The 16,033-nt window shown below is 48.8% G+C and overlaps 1 protein-coding gene across 1 annotated transcript in view; it reads right to left on the bottom strand.

Moving 5' to 3' along the window:
* The window catches only part of Rcsd1 (RCSD domain containing 1), a 56,871-nt gene extending 41,073 nt beyond the window's left edge, over positions 1 to 15,798 (bottom strand). The window contains exon 1 of the mRNA XM_051147766.1: positions 15,553 to 15,798. Within this exon, the coding sequence (XP_051003723.1) occupies positions 15,553 to 15,558 (6 nt within the window). The 5' untranslated portion in view covers positions 15,559 to 15,798. The remainder of the gene's footprint in view (positions 1 to 15,552) is intronic.
* Between the last annotated feature and the right edge of the window lie 235 nt (positions 15,799 to 16,033).

Genomic DNA, 16,033 nt, shown 5'->3' on the forward strand with positions numbered 1-16,033 from the left:
CTGGATGGCAAACTGCGGGGCTCACAGGCTGCAGGGCACTGGAGGGAGAGTACTGTTTGCTGGGTAAGCCGGGAGCCCCTCTCACCTCACATTCCCTCCCTGGCCCACCCTGCCGATCCTGCAGTGTGTGTATACCAGGTACAGCGAGGCTGTGTGGAAGGCAGGCAGGCAGGCAGGCGGGGTGATGTAGCAATGCTCATTGAGAGTCATAAAAATACCCATATCCCTTGGCCTAAGAATTCCACTCCTGGGAATTGCTTCCAAAGAAATTACTTAAAAGAAGAAAAGGATGCATGTACTGTTTATAGCTGTGTTATTTATAACACAGAGAAAGTAGAAGCAAATGCCATGACCCAAAATAGAAAAATAATAAAACAAATGATGCTGCATTTGTGTAGCAGACTATCATAAAGACATTTAAGATGAAAACACAACGTTGTAAGAGCAAGTATATCATCTGGTAAGCCACTTGAAATTATAAGACAGAGCTCAGAGTTGCATGTATTTACATTTATTACAGTTGTGTAAGTGGGGGCCAAAAAGATGGCTCAGCAGCCGAGAGCACTGGCTACTCTTCTGGAGGACCCAGGTTCAATTCCCAGCATCCACATGGTGTCTCACAATCATCTGTAACCAAGGGATCCAGGGCCTTCTTCTGGCCTTGTCGGGTACCCATATATATGCAAAAAAACCCCATATAATATAATAAAACAATAATAATACATTAAAAAAATTATGCATGTGGCTAAGAATAATAAAGACACACAAAGTTGGAAGCAGTCATCTTTGGTGGAATCGTCGTCTTCTTCTCATCCCACCTCTGCTCTGAGACAAAAACAAAACAAGGGAAGAAAGCCACCTGGGTTTAGTTTAGCTGCCTTGGCCTCAAAAATGATCCTGCTTCAGATCCTTATTAATAAATTCATTTTCCAAGTGACTAGAAACTATGGAAAATAGTTTGAACACAAAGTGGTAGGATTTTCTAAAAAGATCCCCTGCCTCAATTATAGCTCAATCATGGAATATAATATGAAAACATGCCTCATATGGACCTCTCCTGTACCTGGTGGTGGGTTTGTAAATTACCTGTTGTGTAAGACTGTAACTGGACAGCTACTAAAAGCCCTCAGAGGAGATTTGCGTAATGAACTACTAGTGCTGTTTCCACGCTTCTCCATCTGCCTACCACTCCCCGGCCTCTGGGGCACAGCACAGGGGTCCAGAGGATGCTGTCTCCTCTGGGCCCCCCTCCTGGAGCTTGAGGGGAAGGAGGAGGGGCTACACAGATCCCAGGGGTCACCTAGGTGGATAAGAAACTCTAATAGGCCCAGAATTAATGCTATGGAAATAAAGCCGGAGAGTGAGTCCTCGTAACTTTCCTTTCCTTTCTTCCCTTTTCTCTTTTCACTCTCCATTTCTTCACTTCCCCTTTCCTCCCCTCTCCTCCACTTCACTTCTTCCCCCTCCTCATTTCTTTTCTTTCTTAAAGAAAAGTGTCGGGCTAGAGTTCTAGCTCCATTCTTCCCTTAGTTGAGTTTGCAATGTCTTTGCCATCCATCCCAATCCCAGGACCACCTCTGACTATCACTTTGAGTCCCTCAACTGATATTTCCGCTTCGTCTTTCTTCACCCACAATTCACTGGGGCCAGTTAGCCAGCACAGCTTTGGTGCCTTGAGAGCCCCTCCTCCAGGGACCTCATTAGAGACAGAAGGAGTCATACATTGGTCAGCGCTGTCCTCATCAGCACAGAGATTTACATCATGCACTCCTCCTGGCCCATCCCTGTGTACAGGCATATGTGTGCACCTTACACACCAGAAACTCTGCAGCTCGCCCATCAGTACCCCCTCGCCACCACTACCCGTTTATAAAAATCCACTTTCGGCTACGCAAACGGAGAATGTGTTTTCTCCATAAATCCTCCAAACCCTAAGGCCTCGCTGTCTTCACAGCCCCCTCAGCACACCTATTCCTTGCTCTGTTTTGGGAGCGCATCACTTCCCACCACCACTAAACCTCCAGCTCCCCGTAGCCTCTGCATTTTGCTCTCTCTAAGAATCCAGACAGCAATCTTTGTGCAGCTAGCTGCAGAACTACTGCAGAATGACTGAGCAAACAGATGTGCTTCTCCAAGCCAGGTCCGTCGTGCACTACAGCAAAGCAGGGGGCTTCTCATCTATCCCTGCTTAATTTCATTATGTTGGCTTTGGCCCTGTGTCCCGTCCTATATAAATCATTTTGAACTTGAATGTGTCATGTATCATATTAAGCATCCCAGCTGTGGGTCATCTGGATTCTTTCTAGGCTTCATTCAAATCGTTAACAAAAATATTTAACAAGCGCGTGCCAAGGACAGAATGCTGTGGCTTGCCACTGGAGACCGTTCTCGGGAAAGACGCAAGGTCCTTAATGAGGGTCCTCTGGACAGCCAGCTCAATCTACTCTGAACCCATCTTGCCAAAAAAAATTCCTTGGTAACCTAAGTAATGTGGCTATTTGAGAGATCGGAATACCCTTGTTGATATATGAAAACATTTGATTCTCTAAATCTAGCCAGACGTTCTTGATTGATGTCAGCTGATGGGGGTGGAGGTGTATTTGGGCTTCCATCTGATGTTTAGACCCTTACTCTCCCATCCACGCTGTGCTCCTATGGCTTAGCACCCAACTTAACTCTGCTCCCCAGCAGGCCTCCCTACAGAAGGTCAGCAGGGGTTTGGGATCACTAGAGTGTGGTGGGAGGCACAGGAGAAGCTGAGAGGGACAGACTAGAGTCTCCATTAGCCTTGATTGAATTGTCTTTACTTCCAGTTACCCATGATCAACTTTAATCCAAAAGCACTAAATGGAAACTCCCAGAAAGAAAGAAAGAAAGAAAGAAAGAAAGAAAGAAAGAAAGAAAGAAAGAACTTATATCAGTTAGAAATTATACTCTCTCTGTCCGGCATGTCCATTCTGTATCAGCTGCCTGCCTGCTGGCTAACAGCAGGTCTACTGCCATGTTGCTGCTCACGTTCAAGCAACTTTATGTCACTTAATTATGGTCCCAAAACACGAGAGCAGCAACACTGGTGATTTGGATATGCCAAAGACAAGCTATGAAGTGCTTCCTTCAGGTGAAAAGCTTGGACAGATTTTCAATAATAAAATCATAATCTGAGGCTACTAAGATTCTCTCTATAAGGTCAAACTGTCTATCCATGAAACTGTGAAGAAGGAACAGAAAGCAAAGCAAGTGCATGCTAGTTTTGCAACTGTGCCTCACACGATAAAATTAGGACCACAGTGCACACCATAATGATACAAAAAGCAAGACAGGCTTGTTGGGTCAACCTTGCCTGGTCCATCACTTGGGAGGCTGAAGCAGGGGGCTTGCCACAAATTCCAGGTCAGCCTGGGATAGGAGTGAGACCCTGTCTCAAAAATTAAAAAAATAAAATAAAATAAACAAAGACACTAAATTATTAAATCATCAGGTGTGGTTCTCTGTGACTATTTCAAGGGCAGCTCTTCTACCCATTTTCTGTCCCCTCCCTTAACCACTCCTCCATGGTCAATGCCTAAAACACGCTGTCTCCTCTCCTCCCCTCCCATCTCCCCTCAGGCTTTGGCCACCCTGGATCTGCTATTTCATACCAGGCCCAGCTGCCTGCAGAAATCTAGAGAGGTGAGCTTGCATGTGGTCTGCAATAACTAGGTGTCTGTCACAGACACTGGGGCTGGAGGGGACCTTCAGACGTCCTAGGCCAATCAAAGCTGCACCAACTGTGTGCGGCTGTTCTCTTTCAGGTGGTAACCTCCTCCCTGACTCACGATCCACACCTGGCACTGTTCACTAGCGTTAACTCAGAGGTGTTCTCTTAAGACTTCCTCTCTAAAGATGGAAAATCAAGAGCGCAGGAGATCACAGTCTAGGGAATGGTGAAGTCAGACTGGATGCCAGCTGCCCGGCTCCTTCCTTGGTCTAAGCTCTTTAGCACTTACGGGGCAGTGTTGTGGCCATCTGTGGCTCCTCAGGCCACCTGTGATCCTGCCTTCATGGACAAAGGGAGAGCTTTGTGTGTACCATTCTCACCTTAGGGTCTATAACCAAGGTGTTTAGAGCTTTCACTGTAAAGGAGTGAAAAGTGATTTTGTACGGCACAGATCAGGACTTGTTATTAATTAATTAATAATAATAATAGTAGCAGCAGCAGCAGCAGCAATATGAGCATGGAGGTGCATACATGTCACAATACTTATTTAAAAGTCAGATGGTAACTTTGTGGAGTAGGCTTTCTCCTTCTACCTTTATTCAAAGATTGAGCTCATGTCATAAGGCTTGGGCAGCAAACCCTTTTACTGGCTAAGCCATCTTACTGAGCCCAAACCCTTTGATTTGCTTTGTTTGGAGACAGGCTATCTAGCCCAGGCTGGCCTCCAACTCACTGTGAAGCTGACCCTCTTGCCTTCACTGCCCACGTACTGGAGTTGCAGGCACATCCCACCATATCTGGTGCATGGTGCGGGGGACCAAACCCAGGACTTTGAGCATACAAGGCAAATGCTCTATCTGCCAAGCTCTGTGTCTGGCCCCTTTGATGCTGTAAAACTGTCCTTGCTTAGGCCAGGCGTGGTGGCGCATGCCTTTAATCCCAGCGCTCGGGAGGCAGAGGCAGGTGGATCGATGTGAGTTCGAGGCCAGCCTGGTCTACAAAGCGAGGCCAAGACAGCCAGGGAAAACAGAGAAACCCTGTCTCAAAAAGCCAACAAACAAACAAACAACTGTCCTTGCTCATATTAGAAGCCTTAATGTCTCAAAGCTCTGCTCTTGTCTCTTCTTCACCCCCACTTGGGACGCTTAGTTGAGTTAGTAGTAATAATGCCAACACCACCAGTTTGCGGCTCTGCAGCTTTTCAAGTTGAGATCATCAATCATCTAGTCTATGATGTGCATGATCAGCTTTACTGATGGGGAGCAGACTCTGAGGCGGCTATCAACACCTGAATCTGGAACCTTCTGGTGCAGCACCCTCCTTGGCCTGCTGCAGAAGTCTAATGATTAGGCAGAGAGACCATGGCAGACTGTTGCTACAATGTCCTTCAACATCCCTGCCAAATCCCACTGACCTTCACTCACCTCTTCCATGGGTGCAAAAGGCCTATGAACAAGGGTCATGGAAAAGAGTTGTGATCCTTGGTGACATGTAAATGCAAGTAGGAAAAAGGCTTAGGTTCCCTGTTTGATGGGTGCTGGGGGTAAGGTGGGGGGATGGGGTGGGAGGGGCTTTAGAATCAAAGGCTTTCAGTGATTTGGCAGGTTTTCAAATCCCAGGAGCCAATAAAGCTATAACCTGCACCTCCTGGTGGCACTCTCGGTGGAATAGGCTGTCCCAGGACCGAGATGTGTAAGAAACTGCCCAAGCAGCAGCACCTAATAGCTTAGGTATAGACGTCTCTGACGTTTTCCTATAGAAATGGGTATATATGTGCTCCCTCCAGGCTTCCCCTCCAAACCTACCGCCTTCCTAAGTCATCTCCCAAGCACGGAGAATGGTTGGCATCACCGAGAACAATCTTTCTGCTTGCAAAGCAGCTTTCATTTCACTCAGGAAGAGCAGACCTGACCACAGAGCTCTGAAAAGCCCCAGGGCCTGAGACAGAGCAGTACATAATCACTGCCTTCCTTGGCCTTCCCACCTTCATCAGCCTGAAGGACACACAGCCTTGCTTCCAGACCAGCTCACAGACCGTCAGCACCGTGAGGTAAGACTTCTGCAGCCCAGCCCGTAAGAGTCATCCAGGCAGTACTTCTAGGTCTCGGGGTGGGAGGTGGTGGGAGGACTGAGTTCCTGGCTCCCTTGGTTGTAAGGAGCTGTGTGGCTACTTGTCACCTTTCTGGGTCTCAGATGACAGACAAATGATGAAGGAAGCAAAACCCCCAGTTAAGCCGTAACAGTCATAGCATGAGTCAGAAGCGAGCGAACACTTGTTTTCCCTCACTAGATCTATAGCTTTGTTTGTTACGGCGACACTCACCTGGCTTGTAACTCACACGACAGAACTATATCCTTGTCATCTTTGCCGAAGCAACCATACCGTTGTGCCTCTATTTCTGCTCCCCCCGTCCCCGCCCACCCAGGTAATAGAGATCCCTGTGTCTTCCTAGCTCTCATTTGCTAACTGTTCTGTATATGTCTTTAGACCACTCCTGGATTTTTGGAACCTGTAAACACAACCTTATTTGTAAAAGGAGACTTTGCAGGTGGAGTTAAGAATTTCTGAACCGAGGAGATCATCATCCGAATTGTCACTGAGGGCCGTAATTTGATGACATGTGTCGCTGTAAGGAACACACAGAGAGAAGAGGGATGTGGCCTCAAGCCAGCATCAGCAGGTACCAGGAGTGAGGAGAGGTGTGAAGGGGGATGGTTCCTGGGAGCCTCTGTAGGGAGTGTGGGCACACCCTCACTTCCTTGACATCTGCTTCTCCATCTGTGCCACCCCACAGTAGCCCAAAGCAACAAGTATCTCTCTGAGCCACCCGCACAGTAGCTGCAAGGCCATCCTGAGAGGACATGGCTATGACCAGCCAATGGGGATTACAAATCTTCCTGAGGAAGCTCCCTCAAGGTGGAAAGCAGCCTAGTGAGGGAGGCACAGTGCAGGGGCATGTGGAGGAGGCTGGACCCTGTCTAGCCTTGGCTCTGGGTCTCCTGACTGTAGTTAAAACAACGATAATGATGTTGTTCTCCCAACCCCACTGAGGGTAACGATTTGCTGGGAGGCCCCTCTGGAAGACGGCAGAGAGCTGGTAGAAGGTGATGCTCTGAGCTGAAGAGACAGCAAAGTATCTGTGCGTCTAGCGAGGCGTGTGGCCCAGATGTGTCCCGTAGATCCTGGGGGTTAGGGGGTCATAGCAGTAGTTGTGACTCATCAGTCACCTGACTTCAACTGCAAAGTTCCTTTTGCTTCCCAAACTCTTAGGCTCTAAAAGTCCTTTTTTGTTTGTTATTCTGAGACAGGGTTTCTCTGTGCAGCCCGGACTGTCCTGGACTCACTTTGTAACCAGGCTGGCCTCAAACTCAGAGATCTGCCTGCCTCTGCCTCCCGAGTGCTGGGATTAAAGGCGTGCGCCACCTTGCTCAGTGTAATGAGCATTTATGAGCCCAGCATTTGGGAGGTGAAAGCTAGTGAATGAAGAACTTAAGGCCGGCCTGGGCGATATGAGAAGCTGTCTCAAAAAAACTTAACAACAACAGCAACAACAAAATCCGTTTTCAAAATTCCACTTTCTTTTTGTCATAGGTGTTGGCACCGGATGAGGATTTAGTATTAACTCGGCTGAGCCGGGATGAGCTCTAAGTGTTGAACTGCCTGGCCTAGCATGGAAAGAATAGGACCCCAGCCACCAAGTGGTTTTCCTGTGGCTCTTGCGCAGATCACCTTCTGGATCTTCTAGCAACACAGACCCTCATCTACCTTACCCAGAAAGCAGACACAATAAGATTTTATAAGGATTAAAAAGATACGTTTGTGGAAACCACCTGCATAACTGCGATGGCAGTCTTTAAATGTTGCCCACCCTGCCATTGCTGTGGCCTCTAGGAGTGAATTTGCCACCTTCCATCAATTCATATCTTAGAAGCATGACAAGCCAGGGACCTGAGGCCTAGGAATGTGTTCGAGGGGACTGGAAGAGTGGGGGTGGGGCAGCCGGCTAGAACAAGTGGCCTCATTGCTCATGTGTTTGGAATGAACTATTCAGGGTGAGGGTCGAGCGGGGTGGAGGTGGAAACCTTCGGTGGCGGTTTGCGAGGTGGAAATGCCCTCTTGGGTGAGTGCCTGAGTTGTGCAATAGCAACCACACGTTCAGCCTTTCGTTTCTGTTGCTCTGTGTTAACTGGGTGGGGCTAACGTTCATGGTGGTGGTGGGGGCAGTGGGAGGAGGGAAGGGTCTGCCATTGCTCCTGGGTCCACCTGGCTCTTCCCTGGACTGGCTGGAGACAAGGAGAAACAAAGTGGCTTTCACAGAATGAGCAGGAGGTGCAACCACAACCGGCTCAGGTGGAGCAGGACAAGAGGCGGTGTGTGTGTCTGTGTGTGTGTGTTTTGTTCTGAGGCCTCTAGTTAGAAGAGGAGGCCTTGAGGTTGGGTGGTGGTGGCGGTGCACACCTTTAATCCTAGCACTCGGGAGGCAGAGGCAGGTGGATCGCTGTGAGTTTGAGGCTAGCCTGGTCTACAAAGCCAGGCCAGGACAGCCAAGGCTACACAGGGAAACTCTGTCTCAAAAAACCAAGAAGAAGTAGAAGAAGACGAAGAGCAGGAGGGGGGGGGCTTGACGATGGGTTTGGTGGCCTTGAGCAAAGCCTCCCCACTGGGCCTAGACTCTGTTACAAACTGAATGTCTTCAATAAGAGGCGGCAGACAGGAGAGGGTTCACTGAGACTGAAGCCCCCAAGGCTGAAGGACAGGAAACACCTGGAGGGGAAGCCTAAGAAGGAAGCCCCTGTTCTCTCCTACACAGAAGAAGCTGACTTTGAACTAACTCCACACACACCTCATAGCTTATCAAGACCACATCTGGTAGTTTTAAAATGTCACATCACACGTGTAGATCTTGTTTCTCCGAATAGAAAAATCTACATCTCCCTGCTACCACTCGGTCCTCGCTCTCAAAACTTCTTATCTCTTTTTTACCTTCCAGGAATCAATATGCATATACCTTGCTGTTTGCCCTAAAACTGGAATGTACTCTCCTCTAATTCTCTACCGATGGTTCCTAGATCTCCCTCAACACTCGATGACGCAGGGGTCATCTGTCACAGGAAACCTCCCCCGAACCCCAGGCTGGGTGTGGCACCCCTCCTCCCGTGGGGCAATCGCTCATCCTGTTCTGCAATTAAGGATTTAAGTGCTTATTTCCCCCTCTGAGGCAGCCAGCAAGGTGAGAGATAAGATCAGAGATAGAGTCTCGCTGTAAGTGATCATTGTGTGTTGGTAAATCCTAATAATTAAACAGTTCTATGGGCTACAGAGATAGCACAGCGGAGTCAAAAGCTAGCCCTGCAAGCGAGAAGACTGGAGTTCAATCCCCAGCGCTTAGGTTGAGAGAGAATGTGTGTGTCAGGCATGGTGGCACTGGCTTGAGTCGGCAAGCTCTAGGTTTAGTGAGAGACTCTCAAGAAGTGCAAGCTGGAGAGTAACTGAGGAAGATGCTCGGTGTTCACATCTGGCCTTCACGTGTACGTCAGCACTCATACACACATGTACACACACATGAATTAAGAAAACACAAAAACCAGCTGCTATCTTGCAAACGACCACCAATGGATAGAGAAGACTTAGCTGGGTGAAGAGCTATGGTGGCCATCCACTGGCCAGGAGGACAGCCCTAAGAGGGTACAGGGGCACCTATGACATTTAGGAAGAAGAAGAGCTTCCAGCTGGGGACTCCTAAGGTTCACAGAAGATGATTTAGTGGCACATACAGAGAGGTAAGGGTTCTACACCCCCAGCTCACCTCTCTTAGGGAGCTACTGAGCATGTGGCAGTGAGAAGCCCTCTCCCTAGAATAGATCCGACCCACCCAAAAGTATGGCTACATGGTGAGCCTCATGGAAAACCAGTTAGTCTCCCCACAGCCAGTATTCAGACATCCCCAAAGGAAAGACGGTGGGGGAGCACACTGGCCCAAAGACCATGTCCTCTTTGGTCTGGCTCAGGTGGATCTGTTTGGGAGATGGGATCTTGGAGGGTTCTAAGTGTGATTCAATTGAGGATGGTGGCTTAATGTTTGTGCTCTACCATGGTGTCACTGAGAGACATGTCTACCTGACACCATGAAGGTGGGTGTGAGCCACATGCTGCTGTTGTGATGAAACTTCATGAGGCTGACTTCTTCATGAGTTAAACTACTCCCCAGGTAAGAAGAGAATCACGAGTTGTTGCTTCCCGTAGGTCCGACTGCACCCACAGCCCCAGCATACCCCGGAGTCCGGTTTGCTCATTCCCAGTAAGGCAAGAGCAATTCGGGATTGCCTTGTTTCTCCCAGGGCGGTGTGCCTTTTTCTAGTGACTTAGACCAGATTTGCTCTGCAAACTTCTGACACTGTCACTAGAGGAAGGCAGAGGCTGCCTTGAGAATTCCCCGGAACCGAAAGGCTTTCTTCTGTGGCTCTGATAAGATTACAGCGTTGCTGAGCCGCCAGCGTTCAGATTTCCCACGGAACCGCGGGAGCCAGGCTCCAGCTCTCCTTGCTGTGGGTAGCCTACTGCTGCGGATCAGGCTCTGAAACCCGACTCCGCTCCAGGAATGCTTTCACCGCTCCGAGATAGGGCCCGGTCCTGACTGCTTGCCTACCCGAAACTACTCCGTTTCTCACAGCCCAGCAAATGGAAGATGTCTGCTAAGTGGAGCCAGAGTGACTGCGAGGGTCCCACCCAGCAGGAGCGGGAGAGGAGCTGGTATCCTGGCACGCCCACAAGTCTGTGTAGCCTAACTCAGAGGCCAACCAGTCCCCATTATGAGCACCAGCCTCAACCAGCACACCATGGCTCAGTGACGGGATGGGGAAAACCAGCGAGGTTCACAGGGACATACCCAAATAATCTTTTTTTTTTTTTTTTTTTTTAACCTAGACTTGGAGTTTCTGCTCCAGTAAATAAATAGTTTAAAAAATGAGGTAGAGGGACAGGCAAGATGATTCAATGGGTAAATGTACTTGCTGGGTAAGCAAGACAACCTAGGTTCACACAGGGATTCCCACGGTGGAAGGAGAGAACTGAAAGTTGTTCTCTGACTTCCAGCATGGGAGACCCCACATTTATGCACACGCAATAATAATAAAAATAACAACAACAACAACAACAACATTTAACATGTCAAATGGTTTAAAAGTAAAGTAGCAAATGTTTAACAAAGTAAAAATACATGATTTAAGACATAGGTTATGGGGCTGGAGAGATGGCTCAATGATTAAGAGCACCATCTGCTCTTCCAGAGGTCCCGAGTTCAATTCCCAGCAACCGCATGGTGGCTCACAACCACCTATAATCTGATCTGATGCCCTCCTCTGGCCTGCAGGCACACATGCAGGCAGAACATTGTATATAATAAATAAATAAATCTTAAAAAAAAAGACATAGGTTAAAAGATGAATACATCATATATTGGTATGTATACACATGTGCACACACATATATACACAAATTCATATTGCTGATATTATGCATATGAAAAGATAGCCCGTGTGTGTGTGTGTGTGTGTGTGTGTGTGTGTGTGTGTGTGTGTGTGTTTATTCTTCAGATAAGGTAGGTCTCATGGAGCCCAGGCTGGCCTGGAACTTAGTATGTAGTTGAAGATGATCTTTAACTAGGCTCTGCTGGTTCAAGTTCCCATGTGTTGCAATTAAAGGTAGGCTATCACACCCAGCTTGATCACGTACCCTCTACCCCCTTGAGACAGAGTCTGTCTTACTATGTAGCCTTGGCTGTCCTGGAACTGGCTCTGTAGACAAGGCTGACCTTGAACCCACAGAGACCCACTTGCACCTGCCTCTCGAGTGCTAGGATTAAAGACACGTGCCATGTTTTTTTGTTGGTCTGTTTGTTTGTATTTGCTTTTTCCTGACGGGATTTCTCTGTGTAGCTTTGGCTGTCCTGGACTCATTCCGTAGACCAGACAGACTGGCCTCAAATGCAGAGATTCACCTACCTCTGCCTCCCTCCCAAGTGCTGGGATTAAAGGTGTGCACCACCACACCTGGCTGAAAAAAAAATTTTTTTTTCATTTATGTGTATCTGCTCACTTTTTTTTTTCAAATTACTTATGTATATGCACACATTCATGCATGTGCCCTCAAAGGCCAGAAGGGGTTTTCCCTGGGCTCCTATCTACAGTAACAGCACTGTTACTATTTCTACAGCCATTCACTTCTGTATCCATTGAGTCTGCAAATCTCAGAGTGGTGAAGTTGAAGGCCAGAATGTGCAACCCCATAAACCAAAGTCTGCCTTTCCTTCCCTTTCTTTTTTCTCCTTCTCTCCTTTTAAAAAGTCTAATCTCTCTTATCTTCAATAACACATTTGTTCACCCAGTATGTTTTAGTTGGTACCCGTGAGGCCCTAGGTACATAGAGTATGGTCCCTCCCAACAGGGAGCCAGAGAGTCAGCCTTAGGGGGGCTAATTAAGTGCTCTGTGGAGGCTGAGGGCCTCTGGGAAGGTTCAGAGAAGTGGTAACATTTGTGTTACAGAGTTTCTATTCATTTATCTGGCAAAGCTTACTGGGAAATTTGAGTTCTACCTGTTGGTTTATGGAGACCTACAGACCAGAAAGACAGCCTCTCCTTCCCTCCTCTAGAGAGCAAACCCTAGGCCTCACACATGCTTTGCTAGTACTATGTTCTCTCTTCCGGGCACCCTGGTGAACTCAAAAGCAGACGTGGTTTCTGCTTCCCCTCTAGCACGTGACTTTTTACTCTCTGTCCTTCTCCTGGAGTCAGACTTCATCCTGGCTCTCAAAGGGGCTCCCTAGCCTGAGAGCCTTGCACACTCCATGAGGGAGGGGCAGCATGGCGGCATCGTGGCTGCCACCTCACACAGGACTTCTCAGTTTCCTACGGGCTGTGGAGCAGAATCCAGGGCCATTCACAAGCTGGCCTTCAAGGCCTGACAGTGGTAAGCTAGAGGAAGGCACTAGTTAGGAGCACATCACACGTCAAGGGAAGGAGATTTTGACTGAAGAAAAAGCAAGGCCTTCTGAGTGGCTTAGATTTCAGCTCCCGGTGGCCAGCTCCTATAATCATTGGTCCCGTGGTTTTATCTTGCTATTTTCAGCCTTCTTCCTTAGGGACCCCCTATCTTTCTCTCCAGCCAACTATTCTGCCTCCTCAAATGAAGCTGGTGTGTTTCCCCTGCACCTCTTCCTTGTGTTTCTCTACCCAACCACTGCCTTTCTCTCAAAGCGTCCGGACAGTACCTGCTCTGGCCTGTACAAGTCATACTTAGCACACATGGACAAAGAGTCATGCATGACAGGACATGCGAGTCCCATTTCTTCTACTGGACTGGGAGTGTTCAAAAGGCAGGGGTCAAGTGCCACCTTGTTTTGTTTATTCCAGAGAGGTCCCTGTGGGCTCAGGTGTGATTAGTGTGTCTCACAGTGGTCACAGTCATTTGAAGACTTTCCTAACATTTGCAGCAGGTAAGTGTGGGTTGGAGCACTGGTGCCCGAATGTTGTTGACAAAGTCTGTTGATCTGGCTCAATGCTCAATATGGGGACGTGATGTAACTCGGTTTCATCTCAAATAAAGCAAGCGGGCTCCTTCATGAGGTTGATTTCAGGGACCCTACCTCCACTGTGAGTGGGTAATATATACCTACCACAGACTTACTTCCTAGCTGAGAATCTTCACTTCCTCTGTCCTCTGTTTCTGCTTTACTTCCTTTAACTGTGCTAGCTGTCACAGAGTTTTGCTTGTTTGGGTATTAGTGATTGGTTTGCTAAGGAAACCTCATAAACACTCTCTGCCAGCCAGCATATCCATGCCACACCTCAGGGTGGATGCAAACAGATCTGCCCTGCATTTTGGTTGGCTAGGCAATCTCCCTGTCTTGGTCCAGCCTTGGGCACACAGGAATTTGGCTATTTCCATCCAAGCCCTTTTTAGTTACTGTACATATCAGCTTATAGCCAGTCAGGAGCGTCTTTTCTTTAATGCCTCCCACCTACCAAGCCACACAGGAAGTTACTGGGCTGATACTTTCAGAGCCTTTGACTCTCCCTGTTTCTTCCTCAGCTGAAGGAGGAGTAAGTTCCCTTGTGGAGGGAACCCCTCTGTGTTTCCCTAGATTAAAGTTAAAGCTTACGTTGGGGGCATCAAACAACAGCCTGCATTAAGCCTGGCTGTGTTTTCACCTTATGTCCACTCCAGTTCTGCTGGTGACCTGACAACCCGTCGTCGCCGCAGAAGGCACCCTGAGTTCTCCCGGAGGGAGGGAATTTACAAGTACAGCAGTTTCTTGATGGGTCTTTCCCCAACCCAGCAACCTGAGTGTTCTTTTGGGCCAGCTCCCACCTCTGTCCTGCCCCAGTAGCCAGCTCAGAGAATCTTGTTGCTTTCAGTTTGCAAGGTCTTGACCAGATGTAAGAGCCCATCTGGGATGCTTTGTGATTGATCTACCCTAATCTACTACTTCCTGACTCATAAATGGTGCTACAGAAAGTTGGCCTTAGACCCCAGCACTCCAGGTACTCGGCACACTCCCCCAAACCCTCCCAGAATGCAATCCTCCTTTCTTTCTTTCTTTTTTTTTTAAAGATTTATTTATTATTTATACAGTATTCTGCCCACCACAAGAAGGCACCGGATCTCATTACAGGTGGTTGTGAGCCACCATGTGGTTGCTGGGAATTGAACTCTGGACCTTCGGAAGAGCAGACGATGCTCTTAACCTCTGAGCCATCTCTCCAGCCCCCAATCCTCCTTTCTTTATGACAACTGGTTGAGCTGAATATCTAGGACAAACCTATTGCGTGTTAGAGAAGAAAAGTGGACAGTGGAGCTTAGAAAAGATGGGTGGACACAGGCCTGGAAGGGGATCTCTGCAGACTGCGGGCAGCCTAGGGAAGAACAGTTTCTTTTTGAGTGAGAGTTTAAAAAAAAATCACCTTAAAGGCATGTGGCATTTTCATCTCCTCCTTTTCTCTCTTTGAAAATCCCAGGTCTTGCTGAGGTTGACTGGGATAAAGTCAAAGGTCGCAGTTGTGTTTTGTTTTGTTTCTTTGTGTCACTGGGGTCCTTGGCCATGCTTTTCCTCTGAGCTCACCTGTAGCTGCTCTGGGTTTGAAAGGGGACATACTTTGGAAGTCTGCAGATCTGGAGAAGGGAGCTAGGTGCACTATGGAAAGTTGGAAAAGTGCAGGGGAAAGTCCCCGGCCACGCTCTCAGGAGCTCAGAAGTCTGAGACTCACCCCTGCATACCCCTCGGATACGGCTACCACACCCAAAAGTGCACACAACCTCAGGAGCCTCCAGTTTCTCAGAAACAAGTCTATGACTGATGACGAAGGGTTAGAAGAAGATGTGACAGGCACACGGGGCACTTCAGAAGTTAGCGGACAACTGGCCTGAAAAACCATGCTGCAAGCAAAAGGGGAAAGCCATGTGAGCAGAGCCCCAGCCTCTACTGCCAGCTCTGGTTCTCAGTGCCTGAGTCAGGACTGCCGGAGTTTTGTTTTCGGGATCTTGGCTTACACATATATCCGCTTATGACCTCAACTGTACCTACGTTTATTTTCTAAAACACGTGTATACACACTGTCAAAACACCCGAATGCCCCCAAAGGGCCCCCTATTTCATCTTGAGGTCCTTTCCTGATAAGCCCACCCTGGCCCTCAGGAGTTGTTCTCCTAGCTAGGAGAAGGGACCAGCCCCTCGAGTTGGTCCTCACGACTTTGTTGGCTGTGTGTTCCCCCGCAGAGAACAGGGACTGAGGCTTGGGCAGGAGCGCCCTGACTTCACTTCCCTCCCACCCCCTAGCCCCTGTCTCTGTCGGTCTTTTACCTCCATGTCCTCCAGGTAGTCCTCCGCTGGGGCTGGAGTTTGCGATCTCCGCTGTCTCTTCTGCTCCCAGCCCGGGTCACTTTCGGGCTGCAGCCGGCACAGGGCGAGTGGGCGGCGGCGCGCGCCTGGCTTCACTAGGCTGCGGGACTGCCCCGGGTAGGGGCCCTGCGCCAAAGAACGGGGAAGGAGGAGGAGGAGGGAGGGAGGGACCGAGGGACGCAGAAGGGGAGGGGAGGGGAGCAGGGAGGGAGGCCGGATCGGTGTTTAAATTTAGACACAAATCTAAACAGATATTGTCTCTCCCAGGGCAGGACTCAAGAGCCAGAGCCACGACTCCATTAATCTGCCCAAACATGGGCTGGCTAGCGCCGCGCCCCCTTTCTCGCGAAGTTTCTCAGGACCCCGGGCTTTGCACGTTTTCAGACCTCATCAACTCTCCGTCTTTTAGCCTGCCGTCTTTACTTTTCTTGCCCCTCAAATT

This window comes from Acomys russatus, chromosome 6 (assembly GCF_903995435.1).
Source record: "Acomys russatus chromosome 6, mAcoRus1.1, whole genome shotgun sequence".
NCBI lineage: Eukaryota > Metazoa > Chordata > Mammalia > Rodentia > Muridae > Acomys > Acomys russatus.